Genomic DNA, 24,020 nt, shown 5'->3' with positions numbered 1-24,020 from the left:
ACAGCAAGGAGTCATCATGTCAGGTAGTCCTGGGGCATGGTCCTAGGGCTCAGGTCAGTTGAAACTGGAGCAGCAGCACGGCCAGGTGGACTGGGGACAGCAAGGAGTCATCATGTCAGGTAGTCCTGGGGCATGGTCCTAGGGCTCAGGTCCTCCGAGAAAGAAAGAGAGAAGGAGAGAATTAGAGAACGCACACTTAGATTCACACAGGACACCGAATAGGACAGGAGAAGTACTCCAGATATAACAAACTGACCCTAGCCCCCCGACACATAAACTACTGCAGCATAAATACTGGAGGCTGAGACAGGAGGGGTCAGGAGACACTGTGGCCCCATCCGAGGACACCCCCGGACAGGGCCAAACAGGAAGGATATAACCCCACCCACTTTGCCAAAGCACAGCCCCCACACCACTAGAGGGATATCTTCAACCACCAACTTACCATCCTGAGACAAGGCTGAGTATAGCCCACAAAGACCTCCGCCACGGCACAACCCAAGGGGGGGTGGGGGGGGGGGGGGCGCCAACCCAGACAGGATGACCACATCAGTGAATCAACCCACTCAGGTGACGCACCCCCTCCAGGGACGGCATGAGAGAGCCCCAGTAAGCCAGTGACTCAGCCCCTGTAATAGGGTTAGAGGCAGAGAATCCCAGTGGAAAGACAGCAAGGGTGGTTCGTTGCTCCAGAGCCTTTCCGTTCACCTTACCACTCCTGGGCCAGACTACACTCAATCATATGACCCACTGAAGAGATGAGTCTTCAGTAAAGACTTAAAGGTTGAGACCGAGTTTGCGTCTCTGACATGGGTAGGCAGACCGTTCCATAAAAATGGAGCTCTATAGGAGAAAGCCCTGCCTCCAGCTGTTTGCTTAGAAATTCTAGGGACAATTAGGAGGCCTGCGTCTTGTGACCGTAGCGTACGTGTAGGTATGTACGGCAGAACCAAATCAGAGAGATAGGTAGGAGCAAGCCCATGAAATGCTTTGTAGGTTAGCAGTAAAACCTTGAAATCAGCCCTTGCTTTGACAGGAAGCCAGTGTAGAGAGGCTAGCACTGGAGTAATATGATCAAATATTTTGGTTCTAGTCAGGATTCTAGCAGCCGTATTTAGCACTAACTGAAGTTTATTTAGTGATTTATCCGGGTAGCCGGAAAGTAGAGCATTGCAGTAGTCTAACCTAGAAATGACAAAAGCATGGATTAATTTTTCTGCATCAGTTTTGGACAGAAAGTGTCTGATTTTTGCAATGTTACGTAGATGGAAAAAAGCTGTCCTTGAAATGGTCTTGATATGTTCTTCAAAAGAGAGATCAGGGTCCAGAGTAACGCCGAGGTCCTTCACAGTTTTATTTGAGACGACTGTACAACCATTAAGATTAATTGTCAGATTCAACAGAAGATCTCTTTGTTTCTTGGGACCTAGAACAAGCATCTCTGTTTTGTCCGAGTTTAAAAGTAGAAAGTTTGCAGCCATCCACTTCCTTACGTCTGAAACACATGCTTCTAGCAAGGGCAATTTTGGGGCTTCACCATGTTTCATTGAAATGTACAGCTGTGTGTCATCCGCATAGCAGTGAAAGTTAACATTAACATTATGTTTTCGAATAACATCCCCAAGAGGTAAAATATATAGTGAAAACAATAGTGGTCCTAAAACGGAACCTTGAGGAACACCGAAATTTACAGTTGATTTGTCAGAGGACAAACCATTCACAGAGACAAACTGATATCTTTCCGACAGATAAGATCTAAACCAGGCCAGAACTTGTCCGTGTAGACCAATTTGGGTTTCCAATCTCTCCAAAAGATCGATGGTATCAAAAGCAGCACTGAGGTCTAGGAGCACGAGGACAGATGCAGAACCTCGGTCCGATGCCATTAAAATGTCATTTACCACCTTCACAAGTGCCGTCTCAGTGCTATGATGGGGTCTAAAACCAGACTGAAGCATTTCGTATACATTGTTTGTCTTCAGGAAGGCAGTGAGTTGCTGCGCAACAGCCTTTTCTAAAATTTTTGAGAGGAATGGAAGATTCGATATAGGCCGATAGTTTTTTATATTTTCTGGGTCAAGGTTTGGCTTTTTCAAGAGAGGCTTTATTACTGCCACTTTTAGTGAGTTTGGTACACATCCAGTGGATAGAGAGCCGTTTATTATGTTCAACATAGGAGGGCCAAGCACAGGAAGCAGCTCTTTCAGTAGTTTAGTTGGAATAGGGTCCAGTATGCAGCTTGAAGGTTTAGAGGCCATGATTATTTTCATCATTGTGTCAAGAAGTATAGTACTAAAACACTTGAGCGTCTCTCTTGATCCTAGGTCCTGGCAGAGTTGTGCAGACTCAGGACAACTGAGCTTTGAAGAAATACGCAGATTTAAAGAGGAGTCCGTAATTTGCTTTCTAATAGTCATAATCTTTTCCTCAAAGAAGTTCATGAATTTATCACTGCTAAAGTGAAAGTCATCCTCTCTTGGGGAATGCTGCTTTTTAGTTAGCTTTGCGACAGTATCAAAAAGGAATTTCGGATTGTTCTTATTTTCCTCAATTAAGTTAGAAAAATCGGATGATCGAGCAGCAGTAAGGGAGGGCTCTTCGGTACTGCACAGTACTGTCTTTCCAAGCTAGTCGGAAGACTTCCAGTTTGTGTGGCGCCATTTCCGTTCCAATTTTCTGGAAGCTTGCTTCAGAGCTCGGGTATTTTCTGTGTACCAGGGAGCTAGTTTCTTATGAGAAATGTTTTTAGTTTTTAGGGGTGCAACTGCATCTAGGGTATTGCACAAGGTTAAATTGAGTTCCTCAGTTAGGTGGTTAACTGATTTTTGTCCTCTGGCGTCCTTGGGTAGACAGAGGGAATCTGGAAGGACATCAAGGAATCTTTGTGTTGTCTGTGAATTTATAGCACAACTTTTTATGTTCCTTGGTTGGGGTCTGAGCAGATTATTTGTTGCAATTGCAAACGTAATAAAATGGTGGTCCGATAGTCCAGGATTATGAGGAAAAACATTAAGATCCACAACATTTATTCCATGGGACAAAACTAGGTCCAGCGTATGACTGTGACAGTGAGTGGGTCCAGAGACATGTTGGACAAAACCCACTGAGTCGATGATGGCTCCGAAAGCCTTTTGGAGTGGGTCTGTGGACTTTTCCATGTGAATATTAAAGTCACCCAAGATTAGAATATTATCTGCTATGACTACAAGGTCCGATAGGAATTCAGGGAACTCAGTGAGGAACGCTGTATATGGCCCAGGAGGCCTGTAAACAGTCGCTATAAAAAGTGATTGAGTAGGCTGCATAGATTTCATGACTAGAAGCTCAAAAGACGAAAACGTCATTTTTTTTTGTTGTAAATTGAAATTTGCTATCGTAAATGTTAGCAACACCTCCACCTTTGCGGGATGCACAGGGGATATGGTCACTAGTGTAGCCAGGAGGTGAGGCCTCATTTAACACAGTAAATTCATCAGGCTTAAGCCATGTTTCAGTCAGGCCAATCACATCAAGATTATGATCAGTGATTAGTTCATTGACTATAATTGCCTTTGAAGTAAGGGATCTAACATTAAGTAGCCCTATTTTGAGATGTGAGGTATCATGATCTCTTTCAATAATGACAGGAATGGAGGTGGTCTTTATCCTAGTGAGATTGCTAAGGCGAACACCGCCATGTTTAGTTTTGCCCAACCTAGGTCGAGGCACAGACACGGTCTCAATGGTGATAGCTGAGCTGACTACACTGACTGTGCTAGTGGCAGACTCCACTATGCTGGCAGGCTGGCTAACAGCCTGCTGCCTGGCCTGCACCCTATTTCATACTGTATATATGTGTTTTATTCAGATTTTCCAGCTGCACCCTCAGCACCCCTTCTTCCTGCAGATTGATGCTGGTGACATGCGGTGTGTCCTCTTGCGAGATAGGGTGTAATGTTTTTTTGGCAGGGGGTGCACAAAAACACAAGATTCATAATATATTATCTTTTTACAGTTTTTAGAATAGGCTTCACTTAATTAGTTACCAGTTAAATCTTTTTTGTTGTCGCTGTGGTTGGTGTTTTTGTACTGTAATTGTTGTATTGCCAGCAGATGTCGCTAATAACACAGTATATAATCTATGACCACCTGCCGGCCTTACTAGAAAGAGCCAGAGTACCAAAGCCTCACAAGAGCAAAACGCTATATAGGGCCATTGGGTCATTCATTATACAAGTAGGGTATGGGTACCATGATGCAAATGCATGTACATCATAGATAGACCGCATGTCACATTTACACTATAGTTACACCAGTTAACCTCTTCTTCAACATTCACTTCTCTCCTGTCTAGGTGAGTAACTTCCCACGGATCCTCCTCCCTGTGAACACACTGAGCGGGGGTGTGCCAATGTGTGAAAGAACAGCACAGTCTAACAGACACAGATCAAAACCTCAGATTAGATTAGAGCAGACAAAGAAACCAGTGTGAGGCAACGGAAGGCGTTTTGCATGCGTTTCAGACAGGAAGTTCATGTCAGGGAGAAGTGGCTCCTCCACCCGAAACACTGACTTTGATCTGGAGATGGGTCATACGTATGACTGACAGCAGGATGGGTGAGACAACCCCTCCCAAACCAGAGAGAGACAATCTCTATTACATACACTCCAGGTAGAGGCAGTGGCGTGTATTCATGGATGCCAAGGGAAGCCAGGCTTCCCGCCAAAAATGTGCCAAGAATAAAAACATACATTGTTTTGTATCTTTCGTCTCCCCGTGTTTCATCAATTTCCTTCAAGTCGCAAGAGGCTGAACGTATCTCACTGGAGAAAGCGTCCAAACGTATCTATATGATGCTGTCTGGTCAAAAAGAGTGACATTGTTGCCGCCAGTAGCATTGAATGCAAGGGAAGCCAACGACCATTTGGCCTCCCTTGATAATAAAAAATAAAAAAAGAATAGCCAAATCAGTGTTGAGCTAAACTGAGTGAGCTCAGCTGTGATTGGTCCTGGTGCACCAAAATAAAGTGTCAAGGGAAGCCAGTGTCATAGACTGTTGAGGCAACAATTAAGAAGATGGCGGAAGTAGGGTGAGTCAACATGTTTCTTCTACTTGCACGCACACACACACATACCAAACACACACAAATCAATACCATGGACAGCCACATATTTAGCTTACGTTGATTGGACTAAAAGGTTTTTGGTATCTTTTAGTTGCCACTCGATTAGACTAAGCATAGGTGATGTTGAAATGGTTCTGGAATAGTGAAGGCAGCTCCTGTTTTCCTTGCGAATTGCGGTAACTCTGTGGTTCTAAATCAATAGTTGTTTAGTAGTCTGAAAATGTTGGAAACATTACCTTGCTGTAAGTCATGTAACGGTTTGCAACATGCAAAATGGTTTGTGGACTTCACAGGACAGATGTTTCTCTCCGGTTTTGTAAGGAAATAAAAGGTGTGGTTGAATCTATTCTGCCACTATGTCTTCTTACGGTCTCAGCCTTAGTTCATATGCCTTGACATTGATCTGTAGGCCTAACAGGTTATAGAACAAACAACGCGATTATCACAGAACCATTATTATTTTTTTTTTTAACTGGCTTGGCTTCCCCGGTGATTTTATCCACACAACGCTACTGGGTAGAGGGAGCCTATGGGCCCGTATTTATAAAGCTTCTCAGCGTTGGAGTGCTGATCTAGGATCAGCCCCCCCCCACCCCACTGTCCATTTGATCATATCTAAAAGGCTATACTGACCCTATATCAGACTGTCTGGGCTGTGAACACATATCTAGGATAAGACAACTTAGACTAGTTCTAATAGTAACCATTAGTGGGTACAGGTCAAACTGATCTTAGATCAGGACTTGGGCATATTTTCTGACTACTTATGTCACCCAGTTAATCAGCATCTTTCTCTTTTGAAACATTGTGTCACAGTTTTTGGTGTTGAGTGTAACCAAACATGACCCATGATAAGAGCCCACATCCAATCTGCTACATTGCTCCTCCATGCTCTCTGTAGGAACTATCCCTGTTGTGCTCAAGTGGTGAAATAGTGGAGTAACCAGAGAGATACAGGGCCAGTTTCCCCAGATGAAGCCTAGTCCTGGATTTAAAAGCATTCTCAAATGGAGAATCTACATTGAAAAAAACAGTTTTGAATGGCTCATAAATGTTCTCATTTCTATGCGTAAAACTTCCTCATATGAAAATGTGGATTGTTCTAATCTGAAACATACAGTACGCACGACAGCAAGAAGTAACCAACGTCACAACAGTAGCTTCTTCATAGTGATAGTTTTATTATTCAGTCGTCGTCTATCTACGTTCAAAGGAAATCAAATGCTGTGACAGACATCAGGGGACATCATCATCCTCCAGTTTGAAAACGGAAATGTAAAAAAAAAAAAAAAAAATATGTTTAAGACGTGCACATCATGAAATGACATAAAAGCAACCATGTCAGATAGACATACAAAGACTTTCCAGCATAATGTAAACAATCACATCGTCTTAGGTGTCTGTCTACCACTGTATGATACCACTCTGGAATAACGCGAGTCAGACGGCTGCAATTGAGTGAACGAGGAAATAAACCATAGAAGGATACTGGTAGCAGACTGGAGACTATTGTCACCGAAGTGAAACAATAGTGAGTGCTGAGTGCAGCGGTGTCTTATTTAACTCGGCCTAATGAATGGTACACTTGCCAGCGACCTTCACACTAATGAATGGCTGATTGACTGAGGAGAGTTTAAATATTGACCACAGGAGAGTGCAAGGCTGTCCAGGAACCTAGAGACAGCATAATTAGACATCAACATTTTGGACTATTTATCAGGCCCCTTGAGAGCAGCGAAATCCACCGTCTGGTAGTGTCAACTAACCTGGTAGAACAGACTGAATGCTGAACACAGCGTTCAATCTGGTTCAACCAGGCTAAGAGTCAACCAATAGGATACCAGTCTCAACTCTAAAACCTGCAGAAACATTGACCCTTGCAATCGCATAAGGTCTACGTCCAGGAATTTTCCCTGAACACATGACACGACTTGGAAATACTCCAGATCAGATGGTCAGGAAAACTTCAGGGTCATACATGTCATATGATTGGCTGAGAATACAGACACACCTGAAGAAGTAAATACACACACGCGTCACACTTGTTTTTTCATTTTTTTGTTTTTTTACATAATGTGACATATTGAACTTTGAATGGGGGGGGGGCTTTTTCAAACACCTGCAAGTCAATCGTAGTATCAGGTCATTGGAATGGCTCATTGCAGTTCATTGCAGGCTAGAAATACAATTGAAAAAACTTGCATGGTCCACTCCCTGCATATTCCCTTCAGACCTGCCTCTGTGTATTTCAGCCATTTTACTTCAACAAACCATAAAGCATATTCGAGTAGTTTTTCAAATCAATGAGTGTAGATAGGGAATAACAAGCAGAGTGGAGGAAAGATAATATGAAATTCCTTGCATTTGAGGTCCTCCTCAAGATTCTCAAAAAGGTCCAAAGTAGAGAGTTGTGGACACAAAGCTCAATAGAGGTCAATGACCCCACCCGTTGCGCTTGTCGTCCTGATCTACAGTCAGTTTGTCAGCATCATTGGTCCTTTAATCTTTTTATCAAGATGGAGGATTCCATTCTGCCTCTGTCACATGCAGACACTGACTGAAGGATAGATACTGAAGATGTTGCCCAGATCAAGCACTTTATGTCCCCTCTTTCAGGAAATGCTAAACTACCTTTTCTGTGACTTCTTTTCGCCCGCTAGCAAAAATGTCCCCCTTTAGACACAACCAAACCGACAGATCATGTGTTTGCATCTAAATCGCATAGAATTCCAAAAGCCCTTTTGATACGTCCCATAATCAGACAAAACAAGACTGTCATACGCATGTCCTTCTGTTAAACATAGATCCACACTGCACATTTACATCAAACCATTTAGTCATGTCTCAAGGGAAACACTACATAACACCCTCTGGCACAAAACATGTTTCTCTTTCATCGAATTTTCATACTTGAAAGTGAGACAGAAGAGACTGCAAAGCTGAGACGGGTTTAGAGATTCAGACTGGGGTTTCCATAAGGTAGCTCCTAACCAATTGCCGGCATGTGTGGAGAATGGAGACATTGTATTGGTCACCGTATCTCTGCGATCTGCTGCTTAAAAAGCACTCATTGGTCAACCTGGAGAGACAAAAAACACCAGAGATGGAAAAGGCACTACCCAACTTCCACAAACGCAGGGTGAAATCAGTGAGTGTAGCGCACTCATCTGTACACTATTCAACACCTTCTTTCATAGAACTAATGATAAGGATACTGCCGTTTCAACCCAGTCAACCACTAGCAATCTCCATAAAGAACCCGTTCAACCCAATTTAGCTACATTTAGGTCATATCGAATCAGCCCCATCATCAGTTAAGTCTATTGATTGCGGATGGACATAAAAAACTCTATACCATTGTCTCTGATTTGATTGAGAAAGATGGCTACATTTAAGAATGCAGAAAGCGCCTACATGTCTAAACGGGTAAAAAAGGACACAATTTGTTCCAGCTGATAGCCGCGCTTCCGCTTTCATACCAGAACAAAGTAGAAATCATTTTCCAAATTAGATTTCCACCTTAAATTTAGTCCTGTATTGAATAACTCCCGATCACATAAAAAACATTTAGCTTCTTGTCTCAGAGACTCTGTGCATGATCTGGGTCATATTAATTAGTGCACACAGTTTCAAAACGTAACAAAACGTTTTGCTACGAAAAACTACAATTAGTGTTTCTTATTCCGTTCAGGTAGTTCAATCTCTGTTTGGATCTGTTTCCTTCCATTTGGTACCAAATTAATATGATCCTAGAAAACGACAATATGTAGGCCTACAAATAGGGAAGAAATCAAGTAAATTAATGGAAAAACCCCCACACTAAAACAGGCTCAAACTACAAATATTTATAGATATACATACACATCGATAACAATAGAATTTCTCTCCAGTCCATGGTCCTTCTCGGAGAGCCCAAAGCTGGGTTGATATGAATAACACACAAGACAAGAGTCTTTGGTCTCTGACATCTTCTTCATTGTCTTTGTCTAATAGACTGAAACATAGAATGGTGATGTCATGCGTAAAGAAAGAAAACAAAGAAGGTATAGGAAGGGAGGCCGACGCCGGAGTCGAGCTATAGCCGGATCCCTTGTGTTTGTTTTTTTACTCCAACTTAGGTTACTTTGCAATGCATCTCTGTTCCGTGTGTCTCCCTCATTGCATCAAAGAATCCACAGTCAACTGTAGAGTCTGAGTAATGAAATCTGCCTCTCGCTCGGTCTTTGCAGGGTTTTTGCTCCACTTCCCATTCTTCCATTCCTCATTTAGGTCTGTGTTTCTGAAGTGTCCCTCAAAGTCCTGAGGGGGTGTAAATGGGCCAATGGGGGGGACCATGTCATTATTCATTTAGCCAGTCAAATGTTTTGGTTGACGGACGTGACATGATCACATGTTTTGGTTGACTGGCGTGACGTAGTTGCGCGGGAACATGCCCGTCTGGCCGTGGCAAGCGCCTTTCCACCAGTTGGGGTCGGAGTTGTCCAGGACCTGGATGAAGTCGCCGCGTCGGAAGCCCAGCTCGCCGTCCTCCTGAGGGTCAAAGTCAAACAGCGCCTGTACGTACGTTGAATGCTGGAGAGACGAGAGGAGAAACACATGGGTTAGAATACGTGATGAGGGTAGAATACGTGATGAGGGTAGTCGGGCAGGTTAGCCAAGACATAGTCATGGATCATGTTCATTAGGGCACGCAACAGATAATGTTTTAAAACGTTTTGCAACAGAATAGGAAATTAAGTGTTTAGTTTTGGTCTGTGTAGTAGACCCTCTGTTAAAGTCAGTTTTCTTCTGTTTGGTGCCTAATGAACATGACCCTTTTTTCCAACTACCTATTGTACTTCTACTTGTATATTTGTCTCATAACCAACATGGAGACCATAGTGAATTAAGCGATTTGCCTGCAAATTTGCTTGGTGAACTGTAGTTCACTGTTAATCGTCTAAGCTGTGTTTTGCATGATTGCTTAGATGAGATTACGTGACGCAATCTCATTAAATGATTGTCAGAGATGAGGATTTCCCTGGTATTCCGTATGATGTGCAGCGCTGTGTATACATACATTACCATCAGAAAGTATTCACACCCCTCGACTTTCTCCGTATTTTGTTGTTACAGCCTCAATTTAATATAGATTCAATTGAGAAGGTTTTTTTGTCCACACAATACCCCATAATGTTAAGTGGAATTGTGTTTTTGGACATTTTTACAAATTAATTTAAAAAAATGAAAAGCTAAAATGTCTTGAGTCAATAAGTATTCAACCCCTTTGTTACGGCAAGCCTAAATAGGTTCACGAGTAAACATTTGCTTAACAAGTCACATGTACTCACTCTGGGTGCAATAATAGTGTTTTGTTTTATGACTAGGTTCCTCAGTCAAGCAGTGAATTTCAAACACAGATTCAACCACAAAGACAGGGGAGGTTTTCCTATGCCCTGCAAAGGGTATCTATTTGAAGATTGGCCAAGTTACAGTATTCACTTAAATCTATGCCAAAACCTGAAAATGGTTGCCTAGCAATGACCAACCACCACCGAGATCTTGAAGAATTTTGAAAACAATAATTGGCAAATGTTGCCCAATCCAGGTGTGAAAAGCTCTTTAGAGACTTACCCAGAAAGACTTCCAGCTGTCATCGCTGTCAAAAGTGCTTCTACAAAGTATTGACTCAGGGGTGTCAATACCTATGTAAACGAGATATTTCTGTACTTCATTTTGAACACATTTGCAAACATTTCTAAAAACATGTTTTCGCTTTGTCAAGATGGGGTATTGTGTGTAGATGAGTGAGGAAAAAAATAAATGTAATACACTTTTTAATTCAGGCTCTACCAAAGTGTGGAATAAGTCAAGGGGTGTGAGTACTTTCTGAAGGCACTGTACGTGTGTGTGTACGTACATGCATTTGTGTGTGTGTGTGTATTGGGGGCAGGGGGGAGAACGACGAGGATGAGAAGCAGCAGAAGAGGGAGACAAGGACAGAATAAACAGAACATTTGTGATTACTGATAAGGTAAAAGGAGGAGTGATTTAGGAGAAAAGTGGCTTTTCAAAAGTAATAAAAAAGGGAAAACGGATATGATCGATGAGGGTCCCCTGTGTGTGTGTGTGTGTGTGTGTGTGTGTGTGTGTGTGTCCCCTCACCTGTGGGACCTGCTCGATGTCCCTGAGGAAGATGGGCTGGTTGCGGGACACAGAGGTGGAACGGTGGTAGTCCACCAGGGAGTTGAGAGAGTTGAACTTGACCACCCACAGGAAGTACTTCCCAGCCCCGTCACGCAGGACCTTGAAGTGCTGCACGTCATTACCAAACCTGGGGAGAGGTAGCATAGATCTAGAAGTGACTGGTTAAGATTAAACAAGGTGACCGTCCTACTACTTCCATCAGTCCAACCGTTTCAGATCTGTGATGACCAAACCTGTGGTGGAGGAGAAGAGGGAGATACAGTGCCTTGCGAAAGTATTCGGCCCCCTTGAACTTTGCGACCTTTTGCCACATTTCAGGCTTCAAACAAAGATATAAAACTGTATTTTTTTGTGAAGAATCAACAACAAGTGGGACACAATCATGAAGTGGAACGACATTTATTGGATATTTCAAACTTTAACAAATCAAAAACTGAAAAATTGGGCGTGCAAAATTATTCAGCCCCCTTAAGTTAATACTTTGTAGTGCCACCTTTTGCTGCGATTACAGCTGTAAGTCGCTTGGGGTATGTCTCTATCAGTTTTGCACATCGAGAGACTGAAATTTTTTCCCATTCCTCCTTGCAAAACAGCTCGAGCTCAGTGAGGTTGGATGGAGAGCATTTGTAAACAGCAGTTTTCAGTTCTTTCCACAGATTCTCGATTAGATTCAGGTCTGGACTTTGACTTGGCCATTCTAACACCTGGATATGTTTATTTTTGAACCATTCCATTGTAGATTTTGCTTTATGTTTTGGATCATTGTCTTGTTGGAAGACAAATCTCCGTCCCAGTCTCAGGTCTTTTGCAGACTCCATCAGGTTTTCTTCCAGAATGGTCCTGTATTTGGCTCCATCCATCTTCCCATCAATTTTAACCATCTTCCCTGTCCCTGCTGAAGAAAAGCAGGCCCAAACCATGATGCTGCCACCACCATGTTTGACAGTGGGGATGGTGTGTTCAGCTGTGTTGCTTTTACGCCAAACATAACGTTTTGCATTGTTGCCAAAAAGTTCAATTTTGGTTTCATCTGACCAGAGCACCTTCTTCCACATGTTTGGTGTGTCTCCCAGGTGGCTTGTGGCAAACTTTAAACGACACTTTTTATGGATATCTTTAAGAAATGGCTTTCTTCTTGCCACTCTTCCATAAAGGCCAGATTTGTGCAATATACGACTGATTGTTGTCCTATGGACAGAGTCTCCCACCTCAGCTGTAGATCTCTGCAGTTCATCCAGAGTGATCATGGGCCTCTTGGCTGCATCTCTGATCAGTCTTCTCCTTGTATGAGCTGAAAGTTTAGAGGGACAGCCAGGTCTTGGTAGATTTGCAGTGGTCTGATACTCCTTCCATTTCAATATTATCGCTTGCACAGTGCTCCTTGGAAATCTTTTGGTATCCAAATCCGGCTTTAAACTTCTTCACAACAGTATCTCGGACCTGCCTGGTGTGTTCCTTGTTCTTCATGATGCTCTCTGCGCTTTTAACGGACCTCTGAGACTATCACAGTGCAGGTGCATTTATACGGAGACTTGATTACACACAGGTGGATTGTATTTATCATCATTAGTCATTTAGGTCAACATTGGATCATTCAGAGATCCTCACTGAACTTCTGGAGAGAGTTTGCTGCACTGAAAGTAAAGGGGCTGAATAATTTTGCACGCCCAATTTTTCAGTTTTTGATTTTGTAAAAAAGTTTGAAATATCCAATAAATGTCATTCCACTTCATGATTGTGTCCCACTTGTTGATTCTTCACAAAAAAATACAGTTTTATATATTTATGTTTGAAGCCTGAAATGTGGCAAAAGGTCGCAAAGTTCAAGGGGGCCGAATACTTTCTCAAGGCACTGTAAGTATAGAATAAAACAGAAAGTGAGTGTTGACATTTACTGTGGTAACCAACTGAGAACAGCAGTCAAAACACTGTTAAGTCTACATCACGTGGGCCATCGTTTCATAACCATCTGTGTCAGCGCTTTCATGAATGATTTAAGCCCAGATGGCCCAGTTTCCTTCTCCCTGCGTGATACCATGAGTTTGGGATTTTGACACAGAAGATATACTTCATTAGATTGCATTATACAGGGACAGTTGTTTGGTACACAGCTGTGACACTAGGACAGTGCAACTGTAGCAGTAGCGACAAGAATAATATACTATCACCTACTGTAAGTGCTGAACTGGAGTCTGTGTCCACAATGGCACCCTATTCTCTATAGAGTGTACAACTTTTGGCCTGGACAAAGGGAATAAGGTTCCATTTCTCACACACACACTTACTTACTGCAGACACAGCCTGGGACTAGGGAAAGTGCCAGCTTGCAAAGCTTTGATAACAGGCAGCAGCGCCCACACCGGAGCTATCTGACAGAGACCAAAGTGCTTTAGAAGCAGATAACTGTTGGTTAGCCCCAGGTGAGTCAGAGATGACACAGCCAATTAACTTGATATGGATCTGTAGATCTGCACAGCGACTTTACATAAAGACTAGAGCGGAAACAGGGTGGTCAGTCACTGACTTAGAACAGTCAGCACTTGTCAGGTCAAGCTGGCTAGACGCCACCCTCGCAAACCAAGATGGGAGCTGTGCTTAAAGAAAGCACTTTGCACAGAGTTAGAAAAATAATTGAACGAAGGACTGATATTGGAGAAAAGTGAATATTTGAAAGGAATAAAAAAGGGATATGATCGGTTGATGAGTTTTATAATGATTGAACTGAAATAAAGGTTCAATAAAACTGAGTGTGTGCGTGCGTGCGTGTGACATACTTGACAGAGAGGGAGAAGTCTCCCGGTGCGCTCTCCGACTCTCGGATGAGGAAGGCCCCATCATGCCTTTGTTTGTTCAGCATCTCCTCTGCCTTCGCCCGGGGGATCTTACCATAGAACCACCTGGGACACAACAAATCAGAACAAAAAAAAACACTTAGAACTCATTAAAAATGATATAAAAACAAGTTGTAAGTAACAGTGACAAGTGCTGTTTTACTGCAAATTAAGAAGAAGAAAAATAGTGCTGGCAAAACTGGTTGTAATGACGTTATTACATGGTTGTAATGACGTTGTTTCAACCTGCCCTACCAAGCTGGGTGGTTTTTCCTTCATTTGTAGGAAAAGCAGCACTTACCAGAATTTGATTGTGGTGTGGTTGTGACGGGTAGCTAGTTAACGTTGACCTTTTGAGTAACATCAAAGCGTAGGGTCATAGGCGTGACTCAATGTCATGGAAACATGGCCTTAAGCAGAGCTTGACCTCAAACCTGACCACTGTTATTGACAGTTGTAGTGGTTGTTGTGTCTGTGGGGGAGGAGTGAGTGAAGTGCATAGCGACCAATAACACTACTAAACAATGATGTCAAAATCAGAATATCGCATCTATTTTGCATGCCAAATAGACTGAAATCAAGTGAGCACCGGTGGGCCATTTAATTTAGTATTTTTGCATTTGTCCTAGTAGGTTGTAATTACAGGGAGGTTCCTGGTCTGATAAAAGAGCTGGTGGAGCCTTGGGCCGAGACAATGACAACTGTGTGCTGCCATGCCAACCACACCTGCTACCTACTCCTCTGGCTCTGACTGTCTGGCTCTTACTGGTGCCCAACACCAGCGGTCAGTCACCAACACCCATGGATACGCCATACACAGTGTGTGTCACTGTGTGTGTGTGTGTGTGTGTGTGTGTGTTTGCGCATGGGTGTAGTGTGAGATGGTGTGTGGGACCTCCCTTTCCTTCTGTGACTCGTCAGGTGTGGAATTTTACTGTCTAGATAAAGGTGTTATGTCACAATGTGCCAACAAAAGTGTTGCAACACACGATGTTTGCCTCTATCTCCAGTGAAAGCATACACACCCTGAGCTATATCTATCTATATAGCTTAATTTAGCCATATAGCTTAGCCTTACCATATACTGTAGCTTATCTTAGCGATAGCATACCCTTGACTTAGCCAATGGCCACAGCCTCTGCAGTAGATCATGTCAATGCAGGTGAGTGCTAGCGCTAAGCCGCTTAGCTTGTTCGTTTGTGAGCTCAGACAACATGACAAAGCCAGAGGACCTGATCAACTCCAGCTGTTCCTCATGAGGGAATGATAATCCAGACAGGTTTCACATACAGTATCATCATCAGGGCAGAGTCCTCAAACAGTGTCACAAGTCGATAGCCACATACCCACCGGCTAATTTTGCCTGCTGGGTAAAGATGACAGCTACGAGTAGCACAAGTTATCAGTCCATCACATGCGTACACACACATTGACCTCTGGGCCATTGGTTTCAACCCACAAGTCTTTAGCAATGCTATTCTTTGTGCCTGGTGTTCACACTCAAACAAGCTTAAGGGATGACAGAACTCCAACCCCCTCATCCACAGTGCTCTGATCTCCCTGAGGTAACACCCTGAGGTATCAGTAACACTGTGTGTAGAGAGATAATGTGGATATCCTCCTATTATCCTGGTCCTTCCTGCTTTGTGGTGGAGTGCTGCTCTTTGATGTGGTGCACTGACATCCACGGCTACCAGGCTTCCATAAGGGAGTCAAAGCCCTTTACACACCATCGAGCAGAACCAAACTGTTGTGACTTGGCCATCTTCTCCTCACATGATCCTTTCCAGCATGGTAACAGCAACCATGGTGGATGTAACCAGGCCAAGGCCAGCCCAATAGTGAAGTGAGTACTGTTTGTTTTTTTTTCATATCCAGCCCCACCATCTGCCTGCCTGCTATCCTGGACCCTCCTCCTCCACCAGCTGCTCCTCTATAGAGCAGGTGATTCCCTCCCTCCTGTATTTAGGCCCAGCTGACCAATCAGTTATAGGATCCTTAAAGCTAATGGACAGTCTCTTCCTGACTGCTATAATAGGGCTCTCTGTATCTGATTGGTTGCGGTGTGAGCCCTCACAGCCCTGAGAGCAGGTGGCGGTGGTGGGGAAAGCGTTCTCACACAGCTGACAACTATACAGGACAGAGCCCCTCTTTGCTACTGTGTGCGTCTGTAGAATATAAAGTACAATCCATCTCTATTTAGTGGCTACCTCAGAATAGGATCCATTTAGTGACCTTTAAGTTTATGTAGAAAGGGCTTCTGTAGGACAGTTACAGTACAATCCATCTCCTATCTGACAGTTACAGTACAATCCATCTCCTATCTGACAGTTACAGTACAATCCATCTCCTATCTGACAGTTACACAAAAGCCCTGTTGCTCAGCTGAAGTCATATTCTTCACTAAATATAGCATGTTAGAAACGGTGCCCCATATTGAAACAATATGGGGCCTACAGTGCACACGGAAAGTATTCAGACCCCTTCACCTTGTTACATTACAGCCTTATTCTAAAATTGATTAAATTATATTTTTTTCCTCAATCTACACACATTACTGTTTTCGGTTTGTCATGATGGGTTAAAGATTTGTTTTTGCAAATGTATTAAAAATAGTTTAAAAAAACAGAAAAACCTTATTTACATAAGTATTCAGACTCTTTGCTGTGACACTCAAAATTGAGGTCAGGTGCATCCTGTTTCCATTGATCATCCTTGAGATGTTTCTACAACTTGATTGGAGTCCGCCTGTGGTAAATTCAATTGATTGGACATGATTTTGAAAGGGCACACCTGAAAAGGCAGACCGTATTGTTTTGAGGCACAGATCTTGGGAAGGGTACCAAAAAATGTCTGCAGCATTGAAGATCCCCAACAATGCAGTGGCCTCCATCATTCTTAAATGGAAGAAGTTTGGAACCACCAAGACTCTTCCTAGAGCTGGCCGCCCAGCCAAACTGAGCAATCGGGGGAGAAGGGCCTTGGTCAGGGAGGTGACCAAGACTCTGATGGTCACTCTGACAGAGCTCTAGAATTCCTCTGTGGAGATGGGAGAACCTTCCCGAAGGACAACCATCTCTGCAGCACTCCATCAATCAGCTGTGCAGCAACGCTCCCCATCCAACCTAACCGAGCTTGAGAGGATCTACAGAGAAGAATGGAAGAAACTCCCCAAATACAGGTGTGCCAAGCTTGTAGCGTCATACCCAAGAAAACTTGAGGCTGTAATTGCTGCCAAAAGGTGCTTCAACAAAGTACTGAGTAAAAGGTCTAAATACTTATGATATTTTTTTTTCCCTCTCTATACATTTGCCAAAATTTCTAAAAAACAACTTTTGCTTTTTCATTATGGGGTATTGTGTGTAGATTGAGTGAAAAAAAACAACTATTTAATCCATTTTAGAATAAGGCTGTAACGTAACAAAATGTGGAAAAAGTAAAGGAGTCTGAATACTTTCCTAATGCACTGTATGTAGAAAGATCCACATAGGCTATATTGGGCCAGAGGGCGATTGTGGGGGAAAACCTAATAGGTCTGACGCAGCAGAAACAGACTCTGGAATCAGGACTGACGACGCCACATGATGAGGGATTCGGAGTTGCCAAACCGACAACCCTGCGACCACATGGATCTCAGAGGCCTGTAACCCACAAATCAGATCTAGAAAGCAGGGTCGCTTCCAGACCACAGCAGCAATATGAGGAGACCTTTATCCCCCTTATCTTCAGACCAGAGGAGCATTTATCCTAGCCACAGGAGTTTGCTAGAATCTGGTTCCAGTGTCTTCTGAATGGTTCTAACCATGGGAACTAGAGAAGTACAACTGTCTATGAAGTTACTTTTCTTCCAATATGTAACACAAATAAATGCCCTCTGGAAAAAAGACATTTGACAAACTAGTACTGGAACCAACATTAGAACCTCACGTTTGATACCCTCATTTTGAGCTCCAGGTTAAACATGAAGTCATTTGGGGGAGGTGAACGCTGCCATTTTGGCTCTCCAGTTTCATGTGGACTTGTGGCAGACTCAGATAGGGCCACTGGTATCGAAGGTTGGCTCATACTTACGGGTGTCCCTTCATTTCAATGTAGTTCTTGGGGATGAAGCCTTCCTTCCCATTCAGCTCTGCCTTGTACCAGTTCTGGTCGCATTCTTCATTCAAAACCTGAAGACACAAAACAGAGGGAAGAGAGTTGGGTTAAAGAGTCAGAAATGGTTATAAGCATGGTCGTGACAAACATTAAGACCACACTATAAAAACCCACTGACAGAGTGGGTACATGAAAGTCAACAAATATTTTTTAAGGAAATATCATGCAGATCCTCTCTATTCATGTATTGTCATGTACATACACCGAGTGTACAAAACATTAGGAACTGCTCTTTCCATGATAGTTTTCAGCTAGATTCACCTGGTCAGACTATGACCCCTGATTGATGTCACTTGTTAAATCCATTTCAAAATCAGTGTAAATGAAGGGGAGGAGACAGGTTAAAGAAGGATTTTTAAGCCTTAAGACATGAATTGTGTAAGACAAAAGTACTATTGAACAGGGTATGGTAATAGGTGCCAGGCGCACCGGATTGAGCGTGTCAAGAACTGCAATACTACTGGGTTTATCACACTCAACAGTTTCCCGTGGGTATCAAGAATGGTCCGCCACCCAAAGGACATCCAGCCAACTTGACACAACTGTAGGAAGCATTGGAGTCTACATGGGCCAGCATCACTGTGGAACGCTTTCGACACCTTGTAGAGTCCAGGCCCCGACAAATTGAAGCTGTTCCCAGGGCAAAAGGGGGTGCAACTCAATATTGGGAAGGTGTTCCTAATGTTTTGTACACAGTGCATTTCCCCCATATGCTCCCAGACGCATAGACAAAAAGCAGAACATTGCAATGTAGGAGAATACTGCTTAGAATACACCATTCATCCCATAACTGCCATATACTGTACATATTTCCCCCCTAACCTCCCATACGTCCATTCACAAGCCTAGCCAGGTGAAATGACATTCCAGACAGACTGCCCCCATCCCTGCACCCAGGTGTCCTAGTCATCATCTGGAGGCTCGACAGTGGGACCTGACCAGACTGCCACCACACCCCCTCCTGTCCCTACAGAGACACCATCTGTCACAACCACTCCGGCCACAGATCCATCAGCGTCGATGGCTGACACAAACACTGTAACCGGGCCAGAGAGCTCTCAGAGACAACGACCAAACACTCTGTAACCGGGCCAGAGAGCTCTCAGAGACAACGACCAAACACTCTGTAACCGGGCCAGAGAGCTCTCAGAGACAACGACCAAACACTCTGTAACCGGGCCAGAGAGCTCTCAGAGACAACGACCAAAACACTCTTTAACCAGGCCAGAGAGCTCTGAGACAATGACCAAACACTCTGTAACCAGGCCAGAGAGCTCTCAGAGACAACGACCAAACACTCTGTAACCAGGCCAGATAGGTCTCTGAGAGACAACGACCAAACAGTCTGTAACCAGGCCAGATAGGTCTCTGAGAGACAATGACCAAACACTCTGTAACCAGGCCAGATAGGTCTCTGAGAGACAATGACCAAACACTCTGTAACCAGGCCAGATAGGTCTCTGAGAGACAATGACCAAAACACTCTGGAGTTAGATGGGTTTTTAGGGTTGGATGGAGGAGGATTCCGGTTGATAGAACACACATTGGATTTTAGGTGTGAGAAGGAGTAGTATGAGTCTTGGTGGAATTGAGCTTTCTGGATGAGTTTGTTTGAGTGAAAAATTGCTTGTTGGTCTATAAAAGGCAACTTCTACCTAGACAGATTATTTCAAACATAAGGCCTTACACCTCCACTCTCTATTACCCTGTCCCTGTCTGATGTCAAACCAACTCAGTTTCAGCATGGGACTGCATTGTCTCCCACAAGCAAGACCATCATACAGAACACTGATGTGACTGGGGAGTGGGGCCTGCATCGTCTCCCAGTGTCTTCACACTCTACGGTGGATGACCCAGTCATCTTAGTGCAGAGAAATGGCCAGGCTCAGTCTCTTAGCCTTTGCTGGTCTCAGTAAACACCCATTAATCTTAGCTTTCTCTCGCTGTCTCTGCCATGGGGCTATGGCGCCACTCTTACCAGGCCACAAGTGAAATGGACTGCCACTGTAAACAGAGGACAGGAAACAATGTGCACCAAGCAGGAAACAAAAAGACATGGGTTATATTTTAGGCTTCCTAATGTAAATAATAGTGGGTTAGAATGTATAGGAATGTATAGGCAGTTGTGATGTCACATACGGGCCAATTTTAACCGTGCTAGTGATTCCTAAAATGCTTTCTGTTGTACCATGATCTTCCCCAACTCTACTACTGAGCAATTTGACGATAACAGAATGAGGCTGAGAGTCAGATGTTTCACTTTAAAATGCACGTCAAACTAAAAACAATGATTCAAGTTAAACCATACAACTCCACGCACAAGGACGACTTCTAACAATTTCTACTGAAAATGTTACAAAAACACATTTACATGGCCTGTGCAGATGCACAGCTTGGTAACAGAATTACGGTTTGTGCCATCATTCTGTCACCAAACTTTGAATCTGCACTGTTCTTTAAGTATATTGTTTTTGTAAAATGTTCTGTGGAAATTGTTAAATGTCATCCTTTTAAAGTGAAAAATTGGGAGTCTCAGCATCATTCTGTTACTGTGGAATTGCCCCACTGTTTACCATAGATATTTGTTCCAAAAATAACTATAACAAGGAACCAGTGATGTACTAGCTGACCTCCTTTTCCTGTGGAGAGAAATCTGAATATATGCAAAATCTGCCCCAATTTCTGTTCTATTGAATTCAAATCCCCCATTGGCAGAGATGAGGGGTTTAAGACTGATAAGCAAGCATACACATACACACACACACACACACACACACACAGAGAGAAAGTGACAGATGAGGGGGTGGATACCCTTTTTTGTTCTGAGGGATGCTGGGGTGGGTCTACTGCTGGCCTCTGACTGCTTCCCAATCTGCCAATCACACACAGTCAGCACCTCCCATAGCACGACCAGCGCAGTGTGTGTTTGGCCCATGCCTCTTTCTAACACTGGCCGGCTGTCCCTCTAAACTCCGCATGACCCCACACTCCAAAACACGGTAATAAATACTCACACAGGTTGAGAATGCAGGAGATAAACATACACAGAGAGAGCGAGAGGGGAGGGGAGAGAGAAAGACACAGTGTGACACACAGTTACACCCCCCCCCCCCCCCACCCCCACCAGGCACACACGCCCAGCTGCTCAGTACTGGTGACTCACCCAGTCTGTACCCTGGGGGCTGTGTTGGCCTGAGCAGGATTCTAAAGTGATAGCTACTGCTAGTGATGAAGAGAGGAGCGGTGCTGTAACCTTGTGAAGAGTCAGAGCCAATCCAGTCCTGACAGACACATGTAGGGCCTCTAGTATGACTGAATACTGCACATACATGAATCTCTGAGGGAGAGGATGAGCTAATGTCTCTGTGCCAGTGTGTGTGTGTGTGTGTGTGTGTGGGTGGGTGAGTACATCCATGTGTGTGTGCCTGCGCAATCCCATGTCTGTGTGGAAATGTGCAACAGTGTGTCTGTGCGTGTGCACTGGAGGGAAGGAAATGAGGGATATAATGACAGTCCTCTCCCTCCCATGAGCGAGGCAGGAGCTCCGGCTGCTGATAAAACTAATTACACCAATGCTAGGAAACGAGGAGCTAGTGTTCTGACGGAGAGAGAGAGAGAACGTAGAGGGAGAAGAAGTACACAGAAGTAGAGGCTGCGTCCTGTATGTGAGTGTGTGTGGTATGGGGGTCATAACAGGTGGAACAACAGAAGGGTACTGGACTCTATACTGGAAGCAATGTGGACACTCTCCACCTTGCTTTCTGACTAGTAAGAGGCACCCCCTTCACATTAACCCTTCCAACACAATCACAAGAGTAAGACGTAAGAGAGAGAGTTTCTCTTAAAACACGTCTAATCCATGGTTTGGAAGGATATAACTTTGTTATCCCATTGTTTTTAATTCCTATAAAGACTTTGAGATGTTCTGAAAAAGGCAATTGGCACAATAGCAAAGTGAATTTTAGCCAGGGATTTGTTAAAGCCAAATAAAGACAAGCGCACTTCAAAGAATGAGAAACAAAACAGACTAGAAAAACCCATCCGACACGCCAATGAAGACCGTTTCAGTCAATGTCTTTTTTCTGGCTACCATTTGCAAGTAGATTTTGTTGTACAATACATCGTTTCATCAGTGGCTGTCTAATTCAGTTAGGACTTCCCATAACAGAGACCGGTAATGGGTTTTAAAGCTGGAAAAACAAAAAACTGTCTGTCGACTTCATGAAATGAGACCACACCACTCAGTGCTATAATACCATCTGCTAGTTTGATCGAATCAGGCCTAGGGACAGAAACAGAGGTAGCCTAGCTGTCACTATTGGCTGACTGGCTGGGGCAATGACATGCACACACATCTGTCTCTCCTAGCTCTTTCTTCCTGTCGCACACAGTGATGCATTCTTTCTCTCTCGCCGTCTCCATTTTCTTGATACCTCTCTGTGTCCAGCTTCATCGCAATCTATCTCCCCCCCCCCCATTCTGTCTCCAATTCTCTGTATTTTCTATACCGAAGCACAATGACACTATGATAAGTATAGGCTGTCATCAGCAACCACCGTGCTAACGGAGGGTGAAGCTATAAGCGCCTGCTTCCCATTCAGCAGGCAGAACCATAGACAGTGGCTGTAGTGAATGATGTATCTCAGTATGGCAAATATTCTCACAGAGTGTTACTGGTCGTGGCTGAGGCACAGTCCCCTGGACAGATCTCGTTGCCTTGTTGTAAACCTCTAAGGGCGTTGATGCGGTTCCATTTACAAGATCCCGGAGTAATCTCATTCCCAGCTGCCACACACACCATCCTGATCATCCCAAATCCTCATCCTGTCATCTCCTAAACCAGACGTGATAAGTCTGGTGATGGCCCCATTACTGCTGCAGCCGCTGTGCCCCGAGGAACCAAGTGTTACAGTTTGTGTGCGAAGAACCACTGTAGTTTTTCCAGGAGGAACGGACACCAGACAGGGCTGTACGTGACATGAGATAGTGACCTGGGAGGAAGGTTCCGGTTAACACGCTTCCCCATGGGAGTGGAACACGCCTGTCAATAGCGGTGGGTGGCAAAACCACATGCATGGACGCATACTAACTAACACACAAGCACACATCCACAGGCATGCCCACGCATGGCTTTGCATTGTCTCTCTCACACACACACACACACACACACACACCTTGCATGCCTATCCACATCTAAATATAGGACGCCAACGCTACTGCACCATGTTCTCTCATACTTAAATAAAATAAGGTCTCAGAAAAAGAGCATGATGGACGAGGAGTAAAATGAAGAGAAGGATGGAAGAGAGGTGAAAGAGGGGGAGAGGGATGTGGAAGAGAGGGGTATTTTGCCACTGCAGAGTGTAGTCCAGAGAGGATTGGGAAGGAATCAAACTACAGGATTATAACCAGGGATGTGAATTCAAAATCGGGACAACAACTCAGCAGACACCATGCTCTTAAATGTAAAACATATCCACAGGGGGTTCCTCTCCTCCGACAAGAGACTTCTGTGTGGTGTTTGAGCGGGGGGAATGTGTGTGTATGTATTTATGTGTTTCAGTGTATGCATGCGTGTGAGCCTGTTCTGTATCCACAACCAGCCAGGGAACAAGGCATTCAGGGTGAATACTGTTTTCTGGTGCGTCATGAATATACATGAGATGGTAGACGAGAAGGAAGGAGAGAGAAAAATTGAGCATAATGAAAGAGAGAGCGAGACAGAGACACAGAAATTCAGAG

General features: G+C 43.9%; 1 protein-coding gene across 1 annotated transcript in view; it reads right to left on the bottom strand.

The window, feature by feature from the left end:
* Nucleotides 1-6,267: 6,267 nt before the first annotated feature.
* Nucleotides 6,268-24,020, bottom strand: part of grb2a (growth factor receptor-bound protein 2a) — a 31,451-nt gene continuing 13,698 nt past the window's right edge. The window contains exons 2-5 of the mRNA XM_021556993.3: nt 18,195-18,292; nt 14,067-14,189; nt 11,251-11,419; nt 6,268-9,678 (exon numbers count right to left, since the gene is read on the bottom strand). Coding sequence (XP_021412668.1) covers nt 9,493-9,678; nt 11,251-11,419; nt 14,067-14,189; nt 18,195-18,292 — 576 coding nt within the window. The 3' untranslated portion in view covers nt 6,268-9,492. The remainder of the gene's footprint in view (nt 9,679-11,250; nt 11,420-14,066; nt 14,190-18,194; nt 18,293-24,020) is intronic.

Source organism: Oncorhynchus mykiss, chromosome 13 (assembly GCF_057628025.1).
Source record: "Oncorhynchus mykiss isolate SJ-2025 chromosome 13, ASM5762802v1, whole genome shotgun sequence".
Classification (NCBI taxonomy): domain Eukaryota; kingdom Metazoa; phylum Chordata; class Actinopteri; order Salmoniformes; family Salmonidae; genus Oncorhynchus; species Oncorhynchus mykiss.
This window is presented reverse-complemented; position numbering and strand designations above follow the sequence as displayed.